The following is an 18,171-nucleotide window of genomic DNA, read 5'->3' as shown; positions in this document are numbered from 1 at the left end:
AATAACAGAGTTTTACATAAATTCATGCAGTTTTTGAGCTCAGAGTTCGACATGAATCTATGTGGTTTTTGAGCAAAGTGCAATGTAACTTTGTACCAAAAAAATTCACCACGCACAATATATATGTGTGCATGTGGGTCTTTGTCTGTCTGTGTGTGTGTCTGTCTGGGGTGGGGGTTGTGAGTGTGAGAAAGTGTGTGTGTGTGTAGTGAGTGCAGAGTGTCTTAAGTCTGTGAGGGGGTGTATGTGTGGGAGTCTGTGTATCTATAAGGGTGTGTGTGGGTGTCTGTGTGCGCGTCTGTGTGTATCTGTGTCCGTGTGCATGTGAAAGTGTGTGTGTGTGTAGTGCAATGGTGATCACCTGTAATGTGACATGAACCCAAGGTCCCGGTTGAGGCCCTCCCTATGGGTACCGAACTTAGCTATCAGCCTCTGCTCAGCCACTTTCCTCTGCTGCCTGTCCCGAAGTCCACCTTGGAGGATGGTCACCCGAAGTTCCGAGGCTGAATGTCCTGGACCACTGAAGTGTTCCCCAACTGGGAGGGAACCCTCCTGTCTGTTGATTGTTGTGCGGTGCCCATTCATCCGTTGTCGTACATCAGGTCATAGACAGAGAACACAGGGGGCTAACACCTTCAACACATTATCTAGCTATCACCATTGTTAACAGCTAACCCGAGAATGCAACTTTAAAAAAAAGGGTTTTGTGATTTACACATGAAAGAAGTGAAACTATCACTGTATTCTAACAGATGAAAGGCTTAACAGACAATCAATTCTTCAATGTATAATTTCAGTTACATCACACTGCAAATTTTTGCTATAAATTCTGTGTTACGATCGTGCCCTCCACAATCACCTGATGAATGAGCGTCGCTCCGAAAGCTAGTGTGCTTCCAATTAAACCTGTTGGACTATAACCTGGTGTTGTGTGATTTTTAATTTTGTACACCCCAGTCCAACACCGGCATCTCCGAATCGTGAGATAACTAGTGCTGCTCCTTCAGCTCTCTCCTTTTGCCTTGTCTTTCAAGGAAGCAAAGAAGAGATTTGTAAGAAGGATAATACAATGAGAGCATTTGATCAATATGAGGTGGGAGACATGATGTTACATAAAGATGAGGGCGAGTGTCAGTAGTAGCCAGAACAATGAAGATATGAGAAAGTGCTGAGACAAGAGAAGGCCGAATGTATTTTGGGATAAAATGCAAGATAAAATGGTATGTGGAATAACTTTTACAGTAGGCTTGAGAAGTCAGGCTGAGACACTTTGGAAAATACACACAAGGAATTAGTTGGATATACTTTTGCTGAGATCTTCCTTTCCTGCTGTGTTAATTGAACTTGTATTGTTTTCCGCAGTGCGAAACAACATTCCTGCTACTTGTCTCTTGTGCCACTACAAATTGCTCCTTTCTATTGTCCTAAATCCTCATGGCCCCAAGCATTTCCTAAGTACTTGGAAACCTTGCTTAATATTGTAGCTGTGTTAAAAACTATGAATGAATGCAGTTCACAAGTTTTTTAATGCAAATATTAGATTTCATGCAAATATGAAAATTAAAAAACAAACCCCTGGTACAGTTTCCTGTGAAACCAAGCCCCAAACTGAAGGACAACACTTCTGTTGTCAGTCTTTCACCAGGAATCATCTGTGCTTTTAGCTATTTCTTCAAAGCATGATTCCGGATGGCTTGTGTAGTGACAAGTATGCTAATGAGCTCTCTGGCATGAGTTGTCATTGTTAATGTTGGTGCAGAGACTGCCATATTTATTAACCATAATTGCCAATTACATTTTTCGAGAAAATTATAACCCAATGTTTGTTGTTTCTGGGTATCACTGAAGTTATTGCTTTAGAGTAATTCATTTTTATTTTCTTTCACATTTGTCAATGTATTGGAAGAAACAGGAATGGACTAACTCTTGCAACTATTTGTAGATACCTTGTATTCGGTTCAAGTGTTCACTGGGGACTTTCCTGCAGCAAGCACTGATGCAGATGTTTTCGTTATGATCGTTGGTGAGCATGGAGATACTTGCAAAAGAAGACTTGGGCATCCTAATGCTAAACCTTTTGAAAAACATCAGGTGAGCATCATGTTTATAATAATCCTGTAAATAAAGCTTCATTTAGCTTATAGTTTTAATATCTGTACTAAATAAGTTAATTGTTCTATGGTGAAGCATGCAGCTGGTTTTATAACAAGACCTTTCTGTTACACATATAGTAATACAGAAAACTGATTTGATAAACAACATCAGTATTTCATAAGTGATCATAGCCTGGACATTGTTCGCAATCATCTCGGCATGAATTGACATTATATTCTTTATATATGTGTTTTAAAAATGTTACATTGTATTATGAACTACAACAAAATTCTTGATGCCTGATATGTGTATATTTTGCATTTACAATGTTGTTGAATTTTAGTGTTCAGAAAGTTTATAATATTAGGTGCTATATTTACAGGATGGAGTACATTTCTGAAAAAAAAGACAGCTCATGAATGTAATACTGAAAACAAAAAAAAAATCCAATTGTGGGCAGTGTAGCAACTGAGAAGTTACAAGTTTTCCACAGCCTAATACCTGCTTCAAAAAGTCCAGTTCAGCAGGTGGTAATTAACTCTTCACTTTAACTCCTAGATAGAGAGGTCAGAATTGCACACAAAGGTCAGAAATAGCCTCCTAAATGTCAGTGATTGTCAGTGCTGAACTGTCCACATATGTAGAGAATTTATGCTGAAATTCTGCCATAAAGAATGTCAGAAGTGAGGCACAAAGTAAGATATAGTGACATGATTCTGTTAATTCCAAATGTAGTTATATAAACCTGAGAATCTGTCACTCTAATTTATGCTACTGTGAGGCCATGATGAATTATAAATGTTAGATGCCGAAATGTTCACGATGAATTGCTGCAGTTCAATTTGTTGTTATTTGAAGACTCATTTCTTTGAATAGGTCTTATGACAATAGATTTTGTTCTTTATTTCGTCTAACTTCTTTCTTTTGGACATTGTGAGGACTTCTTTGGGAATCTAAAAGGAAGGAGGATGTATTTTAACTTTTTCAACGTTCTCCTCCAGCACCTAAAATATATGTGGGCTATTCCTGAGTCTGGATCATCACCAGCTGTGATAGTGGTTGCCATGTGATCCCCATGAAGCCCAGTTCTTGCAAATACTTTTGTCAGCTTCCGTGAGGAATGTGTCTTTGATGGAATGGCAGTTTCTGATATGGTGATGAAATATTTACTGTGTTTGAATCTGCATGTCAGAATTACCTTACATGTCTTAAATGGGCTCCATCTCCGGTTTGAAATTGAATAGTTAAATGAGCTTCCTTTCAATAGTGTCCTAGTTGAGAAATGGTCTGGGGGTTCTCTACTGCAAAACCACTTTTATAATCAGGTTTAAAAACAGCTTCTTCCTGGCTGTTATCAGACCTATGAATGGATCTCCTGTGTATTAGCATTGATATTTCTCTGCACCTTGTCTGTAACAGCAACAATATATTCTCCATTCTGTTCTATCACCCTGGTATATTCATGTCAGGTATGATTTGGCTGGTTAGCATGCAAAACAAGATTTTTCACTGTATCTCAATACATGTGACAATGATAATCAAATCAAATTAGACAGGAGTTTGCAGGTGTTGATTGGAGTTGTTTGCAATCAAAGGGACCTCTGGCAAGTGGGAGGCCTTAAAGATGAGATAGCTAGAGGTCAAGGTCTATATGTTCCTGTGAAGGTGAAGGGTAAAGTTGGCAGAAATAGGGAACCTTGGATGACAAGAAATATTGAGGCTTTGACCAGAAAAAAGAAAGAGGCATGGCTCAGGTTCAGGCAGCTGGGATCAAGGGATTCCCTGGAGGTATAGAGGGAGATGGCCTTGGTTGAGAATCGAAAGGTGCACTTTAAGTACATTAATGGAAAAAAGAATAACTAGAGAGAGAATAGGGCCCCTCAAGGACCAAAGTGGACATGTATATGGAGAACTGCAGGAGATGGGTGAAGTTCTCAATGACTATTTCTCCACTGTGTTTACCATGGAGAAAAACATGAAGACTTAGAAACTTGGGGAAGTTAGTGGTGATATCTTGGGGACAGTCCATATCACAGTAGAGGAGGTGTTGGATGTATTAGAATCTATGAAGGTGAATAAATCTCTTTGTCCTGATCAGACATATTCAAGAACACTGCAAGAGGCTAGAGAAGAAATTGTGGGGGCCCAGAATGATATTTTTGCATCATCAGTAGCTGCAGAGGAAGTCCCAGAAGACTAGAGGGTAGAGAATGTTGTGCCATTAATCAAAAAGGGCTGCAAAGGAAAGCCTTGGAACTATAGACCAGTAAGCTTAACATTTGTGGTGGGTAAGTTAATTGAAAAGATTCCCATAGAATCCCTAGAGGGATAAGTTGCATTTGGAAACACAAGGTTTGATTAGGAGTCTTCAGCATGGTTTTGTGAGTGGAGATCATGCCTAGCAAACTTATTAGATTTCTTTGATGAAGTGACCAGGAAGGTTGACATAGTCTATATGGATTTCAGTGAGGCCTTTGATAAGGTTCCACATGATAGGCTGCTCTGGAAGGTTAGATTGCATGGAATCCATCACAGGGTGAGCTGGCAAATTGGATACACAATTAGCTTGATGGTAGGAAGCAGAGGGTAATATTGGAAGGATACTTGTCAGATTGGACGCCTATGACTAGTGGAGTGCCTCAGGGTCAGTTTTTTTTGTTATCTATATCAATAATTTGGATGAGAATGTACAAGGCATGTTTAGTAAGTTTTCAGATGACATTAAAATAGGCGGTATCATGGACAGTGAGGAAGATTATCAGAAATTGCAGCAGGATCTTTATCAGATGGGGAAGTGGGCTGAGATGTGGCAAATGGAGTTTCATATAGATAAGTGTGAGGCCTTACATTTTGGAAAGTCAAATCAAGGCTGTGGGCCTTGTAGTGGAACAGAGAGACCTTAGAGTTCAGGTGCATGGTTCTCTGAAAGTGGAGTCACAGGTAGGCAGGGCAGTGAAGGAGGCTTTTGGCACACTGGCCTTCATCAGTCAGGGCATTAAGTATAGAAGTTGGGAAGTTATGTTGCAATTGTATGGTGAGGCCACGTTTGGAGTATTATGTTTAGTTTTAGTCACCTTGTTATAGGAAGGAGATGGAAATGTGTTGCTGGAAAAGCGCAGCAGGTCATTAATCAAAAAGGGCTGCAAAGGAAAGCCTTGGAACTATAGACCAGTAAGCTTAACATTTGTGGTGGGTAAGTTAATTGAAAAGATTCCCATAGAATCCCTAGAGGGATAAGATGCATTTGGAAACACAAGGTTTGATTAGGAGTCTTCAGCATGGTTTTGTGAGTGGAGATCATGCCTCACAAACTTATTGCAACATACAATTGCAACATAACTTCCCAACTTCTATACTTAATGCCCTGACTGATGAAGGTCAGTGTGCCAAAAGCCTCCTTCACTGCCCTGCCTACCTGTGACTCCACTTTCAGAGAACCGTGCACCTGAACTCTAAGGTCTCTCTGTTCCACTACAAGGCCCACAGCCTTGATTTGACTTTCCAAAATGTAAGGCCTCACACTTATCTATATGAAACTCCATTTGCCACATCTCAGCCCACTTCCCCATCTGATCAAGATCCTGCTGCAATTTCTGATAATCTTCCTCACTGTCCATGATACCGCCTATTTTAATGTCATCTGAAAACTTACTAAACATGCCTTGTACATTCTCATCCAAATTATTGATATAGATAACAAAAAAAACTGATCCTGAGGCACTCCACTAGTATAGTATAGGAAGGATGCTATTAAACTGGAAAGAGTGCAGAAGAAATTTACTATGATGTTGCCTGGACTCAATATAGGGAGAGATTGAACAAACTAGGGCTTTTTTATTTACAGCATAAGAGACTGAGGGGACTTTACAGAGGTGTATAAGATCATGAGAGGCATGGATAGTGTGAATGCACACGTCTTTTTCATAGGGTTAGGGAATCGAGGACTAGAGGGCATTAATTTAAGGTTAAAGGGGTAAGAATAAAGGGAACCTGAAGGGCAACTTTTTACTCAGAGGGAAGTATGCATATGGAATGAGCTGCCAATGGACGTGGTTGAAGTGGGTACACTAACAACATTTAAAGGCATTTGGACAATTACATGGGTAGGAAAGGATTAGAAGGATATAGACCAAGTGCAGGGAAATGGGGTTGACATGGATGGACATTTTGGTCAGTATTGACCAATTTGTGCCAAATGACTTATGTCCATGCTCTAGGACTCTATGACTCTAAATAACACCTCAATGTTAAGAAAGGGCACATCGGAGCCACCCTGCTAAATATTGGCGATCTTGATTAAATCAGTTGTCACTGCATATCATGCAAATTCATGGAAAACTTTAAGGTTGTTATTCTTGGACTTGAAAAGTATCCTGTACATCTCAGAGTAATATCCCAATAGTTTGAACAGAAGTTGAAGCTCGATATTTTGGGCTGTTACTATTTAGTAGCAAAATGAGTGGTATTTGCCACCAACAGGATGCTGTCTTCTACCTATCACATAAATGAGTAATGTTGCACATGAATTTCACACCTGGTGTGACATCAGGCATGTAGGCCATAGAACAGAGAACAATACAGCGCAGAACAGCCTTCATCCCTCGATGTTGTGCCAACCTGTGAACTATTCTCAGCACATCCCCCTACATTATCCCAAAATCATCCATGTGCTTATCTAAGGATTGTTGAAATCTCCCTAATGTGGCTGAGTTGACTACATTAGCAGGTAGAATATTCCATGCCCTTACCACCCTCTGCATAAAGAACCTGCCTCTGACATCTGTCTTAAATCTATCACCCCTCAATTTGTAGTTATGCCCTCTTGTACAAACTGATGTCATCATCCGAGGAAAAAGACTTTCACTGTCTACCCTATCTAATCCTCTGATCATCTTGTATGTCTCTATCAAATCCCCTCTTAGTCTTCTTCTTTCCAATGAGAACAGACCCAAGTCTCTCAGCCTTTCCTCATAAGACATTCCCTCCAGAGCAGGCAACATCCTGGTTAATCTCCTCTGCACCTTTTCCAATGCTTCCACATCCTTCCCGAAATATGGTGACCAGAACTGTACACAATATTCCAAGTGTGGCTGCTCCAGCATTTTGTATAGTTGCAGCATGACATTGCAGCTCCGGAACTCAATCCCTCTACGAATGAAACCTAACACACCGTATGCCTTCTTAACAGCACTATCCACCTGGGTGGCAACTCTCAGGGATCTATGTACATGGACTACAAGATCCCTCTGTACATCCACACTACCAAGAATCTTTCCGTTGACCCGGTACTCTGCCTTCCTGTTATTCTTCCCAAAGTGCATCACCTCACATTTAGCTACATTGAACTCCATTTGCCACCTCTCAGCTGAATTCTGCAGTTTATCCAAGTCTCCCTGTAACCTGTAACATTCTTCCAAACTGTCCACTACTCCACCAACTTTAGTGTCGTCTGCAAATTTACTCATCCATCCACCTATGCCTGCGTCTAAGTCATTTATAAAAATGACAGTGGTCCCAAAACAGATCATTGTGGCACACCACTAGTAACCGGACTGCAGACTGAATATTTTCCATCAACCACAACTCTTTCAGAAAGCCAGTTTCTAATCCAAATTGCTAAATCACCCTCAATTCCATACCTCTGTATTTTCTCCAACATCCTACCATGTAGAACCTTATCCTAAAGATTGGAGGATGGCATCAAACAGCAACTTTCCTTGTCTGTTCACACAAACAAAGTTCTGACAGAACATTGAAAACCTGCAGCACAGTGTCTAACTTTAGATATCATTCAACAATGAAACAGCATTTTCTGGATAATCCCAAATATATGAGGATTTAAGTTGATGACCAATTTAGGATGTCAGTTGGGCTTGAAGAGGGTCACACTTGCATGGACTTGATTTCTACATATCAAATGGGGGCAGCACGGTGGCTCAGTGGTTAGCACTGCTGTCTCACAGCACCAGGGACCTGGGTTCAATTCCAGCCTCGGGTGACTGTGTGGAGTTTGCACACTCTCCCCATGTCTGCATGGGTTTTCTCCGGGTACTCCGGTTTCCTCCCACAATCCAAAGATGTGCCGGTCAGGTGAATTGGCCATGCTAAATTGCCCATAGTAATAGGTGCATTAGTAGAGAGTAGGGGAATGGGTCTGGGTTGGTTACTCTTCGGAGGGTCTGTGTCGACTTATTGGGATGAAGGGCCTGTTTCCACACTGTAGGGAATCTAATCTAACCAAATAGACAGTGCCATGTTCTTTGTCAAGAGTGTGGTGCTGGAAAAGCACAGCAGGTCAGGCAGTATCCGAGGAGCAGGAAAATCGATGCTTCTGGTAAAAGCCTTTCATCAGGAAGCCCTTCATTCCTGATGAAGGGCGTTTGCCCGAAACATCAATTTTCCTGCTCCTCGGATACTGCAAGATCTGCTGTGCTTTTCCAGCACCACACTCTTGACTCTAATCTCCAGAATCTGCAGTACTCACTTCTACCTAAGTGCCTTGTTCTTTGCAGAGATGAATATGTATTATGTTTGTTTCAACTCAACAAAATAGGTGACAACCACTCACTGGTTTGTGTCTCAGGGCAACATCTTGACCAATTGGAGTCAACCTGCCTGGTTTAAAATTTTAAAATTCTTTGCAGTTAACTCTCAATCAGCATTTAATGGGTGCATTCTCCATAGCAAAGCCTCTACTGATCAGAGTCTGTTTGCACTCTTCTTTCATGCAGTTAGTTTTTCCCATGAATCTGTATTCCTTTGAAACACCTTGATGAATACAAGTCAAAAAACTTGGACAAAATCTGTCTTTTATCAGTAATGCCAAAGGATAAAATACCAGACACACATGTTTCTTTAACTGATGGTTAACAGAATAAGATTTGTAAATAGCAAGGACTGAAATTAGTAGAGATTGAATATTATTTTTTAGTACAATAGGGGATGGTCATTGTTGCTCCATGAAATGTTTTACGCTTCACAAATGGTAAAAATGATCTGTCTACAAGATTCTTCTGTCACACACCTGACTACTTTGCCGCGACCAGATCCTTCCCTTATCTGGTCAACTCAAATATTCTTTCTCAGATCTAGTTTAAGATCATGTTTTGTTTGAAAATACTGCTGTTTCAATTATTGCTGTGAAAATTCCAATCGATTTTATACATAATTGTAGCTGACAGGAATGTTGCCCTGTAAGAAGAAGAAGAAAATGTAATCATCTCATTTGCATTGTCCCTAAGGGGTTAGAAAAGCAGTAACAATCTCAAATAATACCTGAAGTAAGTCCATAGAGGCCAGCATCCCGTCACCTTATTTCCACATGCACAGTACTTGACACTAGTCCAGTTTCCTCAGAGCCAGGTCTCAGAGTGAATAGAACCTCTAACACTCTCTATATCTGTAAGATAGGACTCCCTGGTTGGGTCTATTACACTGGTCCAATCAGGGAGAACTCACATTCTGTGAGGTCCACCTGAGTGACTTTGTTACAATCACTACAGTACCTAAGCTGAATCATGGAAATGACACAATTCAATATCCTCACTTCCATTAAAATTTCCATTTTGAAACTCTGGGAATGGGGCACAACAAATCTATATCTAAATTTAGGAGTGCATGGTGGCACAGTAGTTCGCACTGCTGCCTCACAATGCCAGGGACCTGGGTTTGATTCCAGCCTTAGGTGACTGCTTGCAAATCCTCCCCATGCCTGCATGGTTTCCTCCAAGTGCTCAAGTTTCCTCCTACAGTCCAGTGAAGTGCAAGTTGGGTGGATTGGCCATGCTAATTTGCCCCATAGTTTTCAGGGATGTGTAGGCCAAGTTGGTTAAATATGGTAAATGAGGGGTTATGGGAATAGGGTGCAATTCTTTTTGATGTGTTGGCTTCTGTCTGCACTGTAGGGATTCTATGAAATGCTTTAAACCGTTAATAAAGAAAGGGGCCTGATGAGAGGTGGTGTCATATGTCTGGGCTTGTTTTGTAAATTTTAAGAAAGTAGGTATTAAGTTACAACATATTACTTTGGAGCTAAAGAGCAGAACCTGAACGCCCAAAAACAAGTCAGTAAGATTGCAAAAATTCTGGAAAAGAGACACACTTGCCTCAAACTCACCTTCATCTAATGTTTAAAAAAGGAAAGTCAAATGATATTCACAAACCTGCTGGTGAGAAATGGGTTAGTTAGTTATTATTAATGTTATTAGTTAATTTTATGATGGGCAAGCTTTAGTTTTTACAGTCAATCTATTTTAATTACATGAAACCATGCTTCCTGGACCTTGGGATATTCAGCAGCTTAAAGTAGGTGCTGAAACCAAAAGGTGCCTTAACAGTACTGCTTATGGAAATGTTTCCTCCACGACCAAACAAGCAGTCCATGTTTCATCTCTCGACCAATGTGTTAAGACAGGCGAAGTAAAGCAGACAATAAGGTGTCACAACACTTAGTAAAATTATATTGAAGGAATTAAACATATACATTTATAGTTGCTGCACTCCTAATCAAACATCATGATCAAAGACAGAGTTGATGACTTGAGTTTTGCGACATTTGACTATTTCATCAGGAATTAACTAATATTCCCAATTACCTGCTTTAACTTCCAAATGATAATCAGGAAACTGGTATAAAACACATGACCAGCTCTGATCTTTCAACAATGTTACAACATCTGTAACAAAATTCTCAGTGCAAACATTTTTCCTTCACGTCAGTGTTTGTGGCTATTCATATACAACAGTGCAATTACTTTAAAATTGCTGTAAACTTTGAATTATGAGAATTTTATGACTCAACATAGTTCATCTAAAAAAAATCTTGTATTTTCTTCATTCTTTTTGCTAGGTTAGCAATTTTCACATACAAGCTGTAGACCTGGGTATTCCAACAGAGGTTCATGTTGGCCACAATGCTACTGGATATGGGGCTGGCTGGTATCTCGGTGCAATCACAGTGATGGAACCAACTGAGAATAAAGGAACCAATGAATATGTATTTCCATGTGAACAATGGCTAGACAGTGAAGTTGCTGATAGACAAACTAAACGGATATTAAAGCTCCTTGGAAAGGTCAGCAACGAAAGCAAAATGCTGACAGAAAGTCTTCAGGGTATGATGTCAGTTAAGTTTTCTACTCTAAATGTAGTGTTTAGAGTGTTTAGGGAAAGAATAAGAAAGCAGAATTTGTATAAGTTCTCCTGTACAACATGACTAACTTTGTGTTATTAACAAAATATGTCTCGGTCAAAGTTGATTTAATTCTGAATGCAATTTCCTTCCATTTCTCATATAATATCAGTTTTATGGTTCACATATGATATTGAATAGTTATTGTTTATAATTATGCCTACTTATATTTTTACAGTTCTCTAGTTATCTTTGTAGTACTCACTATTGCCTTGACAGTGAGAGTAAGTAGATAACCCTGCTTGAAAGCCTTTGAGCACTGTGCTAATGAATTGAGTCAGATACGTGGATGTACAAGAACAGGCTGAGTTCTCTCCCTGTTCCTGATGAAGGGCTTATGCCTGAAATGTCGATTCTCCTGACTTGCTTGCTTTTCCAGCACCACACTCTCGACTCTGGTCTCCAGCATCTGCAGTCCTCACTTTCTCTCCCTGTTCAGTTACTCTCCCTGCAGGAAACTAAATTGTCAGCAGTAAAGCATTCTCTTCAATAGCCAAATTAAAACCATGAAAAATTTGATTATTGAGAATAGGCCAGAATCCATTTATGAAGATTTTGTTAGCTTAATACTGCAGCACAGATATAGCATATTCAGAATTAACCTTATGAAATATATTGCATTTTAATTTATATTGGGCTCAAGTGCGTATACTTCAACGCAAGGAGTATCAGAAATAAGGTGGGTGAACTTAAGGTGTGGATCGGTACCTGGGACTACGATGTTGTGACCATCACGGAAACGTGGATAGATGTGGGACAGGAATGGCTGTTGGAGGTTCCTGGTTACAGGTGTTTCAGTAAGATTAGGGAGGGTGGGAAAAAAGGAGGGGGGGTGGCATTGCTAATTAGAAATGGTATAACGGCTGCAGAAAGGAAGTTTGAGGGGGATCTGCCTCTGGAGGTAGCATGGGCTGAAGTCAGAAATAGGAAAGGTGCAGTCACCTTGTTGGGTGTTTACTATAGGCCCCCCAATAGCAGCAGAGATGTGGAGAAACAGATTGGGAAACAGATTTTGGAAAGGTGCAGAAGCCACAGGGTCGTAGTCATGGGCGACTTCAACTTCCCAAATATTGATTGGAGGCTCTTTAGATCAAGTAGATTGGATGGGGCGGTGTTTGTGCAGTGTGTCCAGGAAGCTTTTCTAACGCAGTATGTAGATTGTCCAACCAGAGGGGAGGCCATATTGGATTTGGTACTCGGTAATGAACCGGGACAAGTGGTGGGCTTGTTAGTGGGTGAACATTTTGGTGATGGTGACCACAATTCTGTGACTTTCACCTTGGTTATGGAGAGAGATAGGTGCGCACAACAAGGTAGATTTTATAATTGGGGGAAGGGAAATTACGATGCTGTAAGGCAGGATTTGAGGAGCATACGTTGGGAGCATAGGCTGTCAGGGAAGGATGTGGTGGAAAGGTGGAACTTTTTCAAAGAGCAGATACGACGTGTCCATGATATGTATGTACCTATCAGGCAGGAAAGAAATGGTCGTGTGAGGGAGCCTTGGTTGACGAGAGAGGTTGAATGTCTGGTAAAGAGGAAGAAGGAGGCTTACATAAGGTTGAGGAAACAGGATTCAGAGTAGAGCAGTGGAGGGATACAGGATAGCCAGAAGGGACCTGAAGAAAGGGATTAGGAGAGCTAAGAGAGGGCATGAAAAATCGTTGGCGGATAGGATCAAGGATAACCCCAAGGCATTTTATGCGTATGTGAGAAACCTGAGAATGACGAGAACGAGGGTAGGTCCTATCAAGGACAGTAGTGGGAGACTGTGTATTGAGTCGGAAGAGATAGGAGAGGTCTTGAACAAGTACTTCTCTTCAGTATTTACGAACGAGAGGGACCGTATTGTAGAAGAGGAGAGTGTGAAATGGACTGGTAAGCTAGAAGAGATACCTGTTAGGAAGGAAGATGTGTTGGACATTTTGAACAACTTGAGGATAGACAAGTCCCCCGGGCCTGACGGGATATATCCTAGGATTATGTGGGAAGCAAGAGAGGAAATTGCAGTACCGTTGGCAATGATCTTCTCGTCTTCACTGGCAACGGGGGTGGTACCAGGGGACTGGAGAGTAGCGAATGTTGTGCCCCTGTTCAAAAAAGGGAATAGGGATAACCCCGGGAATTACAGGCCTGTTAGTCTTACTTCTGTGGTAGACGAAGTAATGGAAAGGGTACTGAGGGATAGGATTTATGAGTATCTGGAAAGACACTGCTTGATTAGGGACAGCCAGCACGGATTTGTGAAGGGTACGTCTTGCCTTACAAGTCTTATTGAATTCTTCGAGGAGGTGACCAAGCATGTGGCTGAGGGTAGAGCAGTGGATGTAGTGTACATGGATTTTAGTAAGGCATTTGATAAGGTTCCCCATGGTAGGCTTATGCGGAAAGTCAGGAGGCATGGGATAGAGGGAAATTTGGCCAATTGGATAGAAAACTGGCTAACCGGTCGAAGGCAGAGAGTGGTGGTAGATGGTAAATATTCAGCCTGGAGCCCAGTTACAAGTGGAGTTCCGCAGGGATCAGTTCTGGGTCCTCTGCTGTTTGTAATTTTTATTAATGACTTAGATGAGGGAGTCGAAAGGTGGGTCAGTAAATTTGCAGATGATACGAAGATAGGTGGAGTTGTGGACAGTGAGGAGGGCTGTTGTCGGCTGCAGAGGGACTTAGATATGATGCAGAGCTGGGCTGAGGAGTGGCAGATGGAGTTCAACCCTGCCAAGTGTGAGGTTGTCCATTTTGGAAGAACAAATAAGAATGCGGAATACAGGGTTAATGGTAGGGTTCTTATTCAGGTGGAGGAACAGAGGGATCTTGGGGTCTATGTACATAGATCTTTGAAGGTTGCCACTCAGGTGGATAGAGTTTGTAAGAAGGCCTATGGAGTATTATCGTTCATTAGCAGAGGGATTGAATTCAAGAGTCGTGAAGTGATGTTGCAGCTGTACAGGACTTTGGTTAGGCCACAGTTGGAGTACAGTGTGCAGTTCTGGTCGCCTCACTTTAGGAAAGATGTGGAAGCTTTGGAGAGGGTGCAGAGAAGATTTACCAGGATGTTGCCTGGAATGGAGAGGAAGTCGTACGAGGATAGGTTGAGAGTTCTCGGCCTTTTCTCGTTGGAACGGCGAAGGATGAGGGGTGACTTGATAGAGGTTTATAAGATGATCAGAGGAATAGATAGAGTAGACAGTCAGAAACTTTTTCCCCGGGTACAACAGAGTGTTACAAGGGGACATAAATTTAAGGTGAAGGGTGGAAGGTATAGGGGAGATGTCAGGGGTGGGTTCTTTACCCAGAGAGTGGTGGGGGCATGGAATGCGCTGCCCGTGGGAGTGGTAGAGTCGGAATTATTGGCGACCTTTAAGCGGCATTTGGATAGGTACATGGATGGGTTCTTAATCTAGGTTAGAAGTTCGGCACAACATCGTGGGCCGAAGGGCCTGTTCTGTGCTGTATTGTTCTATGTTCTATGTTCTATTATATACATATAAATCAATAGCATGTTTATTATTCTTTCCACATCAAATCATTTTGTTATTTTTATAATCCATAATTCAAATTCTTCCCTTACATTACATATGTCTAGCAAAGAGCATAATGTGTTGCATGTAGGAAACAAACTTTGATTTTCCTGCTTGTTGTGGTAAAGTAATTATAAGGTCATAGGTGTGTATAGCACAAGAAGGTTTTCTATCTTCACGACTCTTACAGGGAGTGAATTTCAGATTCCTATTGTTCTCTGGGTGAAAGTCTTTCTGCTAACATCTTCTGTAAATCTTTTGCCCCTTATCTTCACTGTATGCCACCTACAGAATAACCTTCCCTTTGTGTCAAATTTGTGCAGTTTATTTTCAAAAGGCTGTAGTTGACTGATGATATATCAAAGTTCTTAGCTCATGTTAGTTGTGATGGGTTTTAATTCTGAGTGATACTACAAAAGTCGTTTGAACTGTGTAATGTGTTGGAACAGCAATTAATATTGCAGCATATCCTATTCTTTTGATTTCCAAATGTTAGCCATGCCCTCAGCCATCCTTTCCTTGATCATGATATCTGTCTAAATGAAAGTCTAGGGTGAGAATATAAGTTATACGTGCGATTACCACATCAAAGATTTTGCCAGTAGTTTAGTGGCTGAATGAAAAGAAAACTGAACAGCACTTTTAATACTCCAGAAGAATAGTTCTTTCCCACTAGTTAGTTCAACATTGCACCCACTGGTAGGCTTCAGGTTTGCGTAGATGTAGAGTTGTGAAAAATAAGAGAAAGTGAGTCAGAAACAATCCTGAGGGCAAGCCATAAATTACATACCATCAGCCAGGGAGTAGACAGGAAGTCATCCGAATCTGTGGAAGAAGCAGAAGACCTAGAGTCAGCAGAATTTTAGTAAAGCATATGGGGTGACACTGATTCTTTCTAGGTTCTTTCCAAAGTACAGAGGAAGACTGTAAAAATGGACACCTACACAGTGATGTCCTACTTTCTGAATCAGTCTATAAGGAGAGGTTAAGAGCCTACCTTGAAGCCTGCCGAGACCATTGTTATGGGGAAAATCACCAGCCTTGGAGTCAGAATCAGGGTTCGATGACAGAGTTTATTGTAGACGGAAGTACCGGAGCTCCGGGGAGAGAAAGACACCAATAACAGTGGTCAGCTGCGCATCTTCTCTCAATGCAGAGAACATGTCAAGACATTTTTATACATTTTGTGATATAATGGGTCAGTGATGAGGTTATGATTAGATTAGATTAGATTACTTACAGTGTGGAAACAGGCCCTTCGGCCCAACAAGTCCACACTGACTCGCCGAAGCGCAACCCACCCAGACCCATTCCCCAACATTTACCCCTGCCCCTAACACTACGGGCAATTTAACGTGGCCAATTCACCTAACCTGCACATTTTTGGACTGTGGGAGGAAACCGGAGCACCCGGAGGAAACCCACGCAGACACGGGGAGAATGTGCAAACTCCACATAGTCAGTCGCCTGAGGCTGGAATTGAACCTGGGTCTCTGGAGCTGTGAGGCAGCACTGCTAACCACTGTGCCACTGTGCCACCCACAAAGTTATTGTCTTTGTAACATAGTTTGTTTATTGTAAACATTGCAGAATCATTGATAGTTTTGATGCAGTCATTGTCAGTTCCAGCGCAACCTTTGTTAACTTCAGTGCAGTCGTTGTCAATTTTGGTGCAGACATGGTCAGTTTCAATGTCTGTGCAAAGGTCTATTGCTGTAGTAATGGGCGCTAATCACTCTTTCTGAGAAGGATAATTTCTGCAGCCCTGTCTGTTACCACTTTGTATTGAGTCCGTATCAAGCTGTTAGCATTTCTATCAAAGGTATTTTCTCCCCCACCCACCCTAAACTAATCAACTAGGTTGTGAGTGCATTGTGCTGACATTCTGGTGGCCCCAGGCATTATCTATGTTTGCTTTGCTGTCTCTCTCCATATTATGGTTCGGTGGCCATCTTGTATGTCAAGTGGCCAATTTATGGCTCAGTGGCCATCTTGTGTGTCTGTGTGCCTAGTGTCACCCTGCCCTGTGCCATCTCCCACTTCACTATACTATGGATATAAGTATAACAAGTGATGGCACTGTAGGGTTATGTACTGGTGAAAGTGCAGTTAGGGGACTAGTGTGCAGAATTGCCACTGTACATAGTGTGAATACTTTGCAATATCTGCACTGTCCTGGTTACAAAAATTAAGGTTGAATTGGGGCATGGTTAATAGGTTGGTGGACTCAAACATGAGTTTGCAAGAGATCGTGGACAAGGACAAAGATGTTTTCAAATGAACCCTGGGGGAAATGAAAGGAGTCATAATTAAATTACAGCTGAAGACAGAGGCTGAAGGTACATCCCGTACCAAATGCCATTGGGCCTAAAATGGAGGTGAAACTACAAAGTGAAAGGGCCACTCCCATCATTCTGGTTTTAAAAACAGATGACGCAGTGAGGATTTATGGTGACTTCAAAGTCACAGCCCTAAGTGCAGATCAGTACCCTCTTCCACTCATAAAAGGTCTATTCAATGGACTGGCATGAGAAAATTAATTCTCAAAAATGGATACGTTGCAGGCCAACCAACAGATGAGAGTTGTGAAGGAATTAGAATTAGGTTTTATTGTGATGTGTACTCAAAGGATACAAGAGTTCAGTGAAAAGTTTATAATGTGACCATTCATGGTACCATCTTAGATACAAGGTACAAAAGTGTAAAATCTTTGGTAAAAAGTAAAAAAAATGGAGAATTGTTAAAAGTTAAACAATGCAATTCTTTTCAGTATAAAGTAGTAAATAAGAAGTAAAGTTAAAAGTTCCTTCTTTAGACATGGGCCTGCAGTCACTCCTCACTGGGCTTAATCTCTCCCCTATGCTGGGCTAGATCTCTCCATCTCTGCGTCTCCATGCTGCCATCTCACCACTGACCACCATCCCCTGTCTTCTGCGCTGGGCATGATATCTCAATCTCCGCACTGCCATTTTTCCGTCGAGTGCCATCATCAATGATCTCCATGCCTCTGCACTGCTGTCTCATTCGTGACTGTCATCTGGGCTCACCAGCCATCTTGCCACAGGCTGCCAGTTTCCCATGCTGGTGCCATTATCGGCCTCCACCTGCTTCCACAATACCACTAACCACCAGATGTTTGCCCAGACACACCAACTGCCTCTTGGCAATCGCTAAAGTTCCCCCACTGCGGCCTCTAGCTGCTGCCATCACCACCACTGCCTGTTTTGCTGTGAATGCTGCAGTGTTCCAGCAAGGTTCTGTACCAATTCAAAGAACAAAAGAACAGCATCTCATTTTCAGCTTGGGGTTGATAGTGACACACAGGACTTTCTCGCTACAAGTGATTTTCTTTTGCCATCAAATCAG

The 18,171-nt window shown here is 41.6% G+C and overlaps 1 protein-coding gene across 1 annotated transcript in view; it reads left to right on the top strand.

Annotated features, from left to right (window-relative positions):
- LOC122549478 (lipoxygenase homology domain-containing protein 1-like) overlaps positions 1-18,171 on the top strand; it is a 145,756-nt gene that overhangs the window by 70,671 nt on the left and 56,914 nt on the right. The window contains exons 8-9 of the mRNA XM_087985872.1: positions 1,964-2,091; positions 10,943-11,207. Of these exons, the coding sequence (XP_087841998.1) occupies positions 1,964-2,091; positions 10,943-11,207 (393 nt within the window). The remainder of the gene's footprint in view (positions 1-1,963; positions 2,092-10,942; positions 11,208-18,171) is intronic.

The sequence above is a fragment of the Chiloscyllium plagiosum genome, unplaced genomic scaffold (genome assembly GCF_037043375.1).
Source record: "Chiloscyllium plagiosum isolate Xiang-an unplaced genomic scaffold, Cpla_swu_hap1 HiC_scaffold_4, whole genome shotgun sequence".
NCBI classification, from domain to species: Eukaryota; Metazoa; Chordata; class Chondrichthyes; order Orectolobiformes; family Hemiscylliidae; genus Chiloscyllium; species Chiloscyllium plagiosum.
Note: the sequence above shows the minus strand (reverse complement) of the source record. Positions and strands in the feature narration are given on the sequence as shown.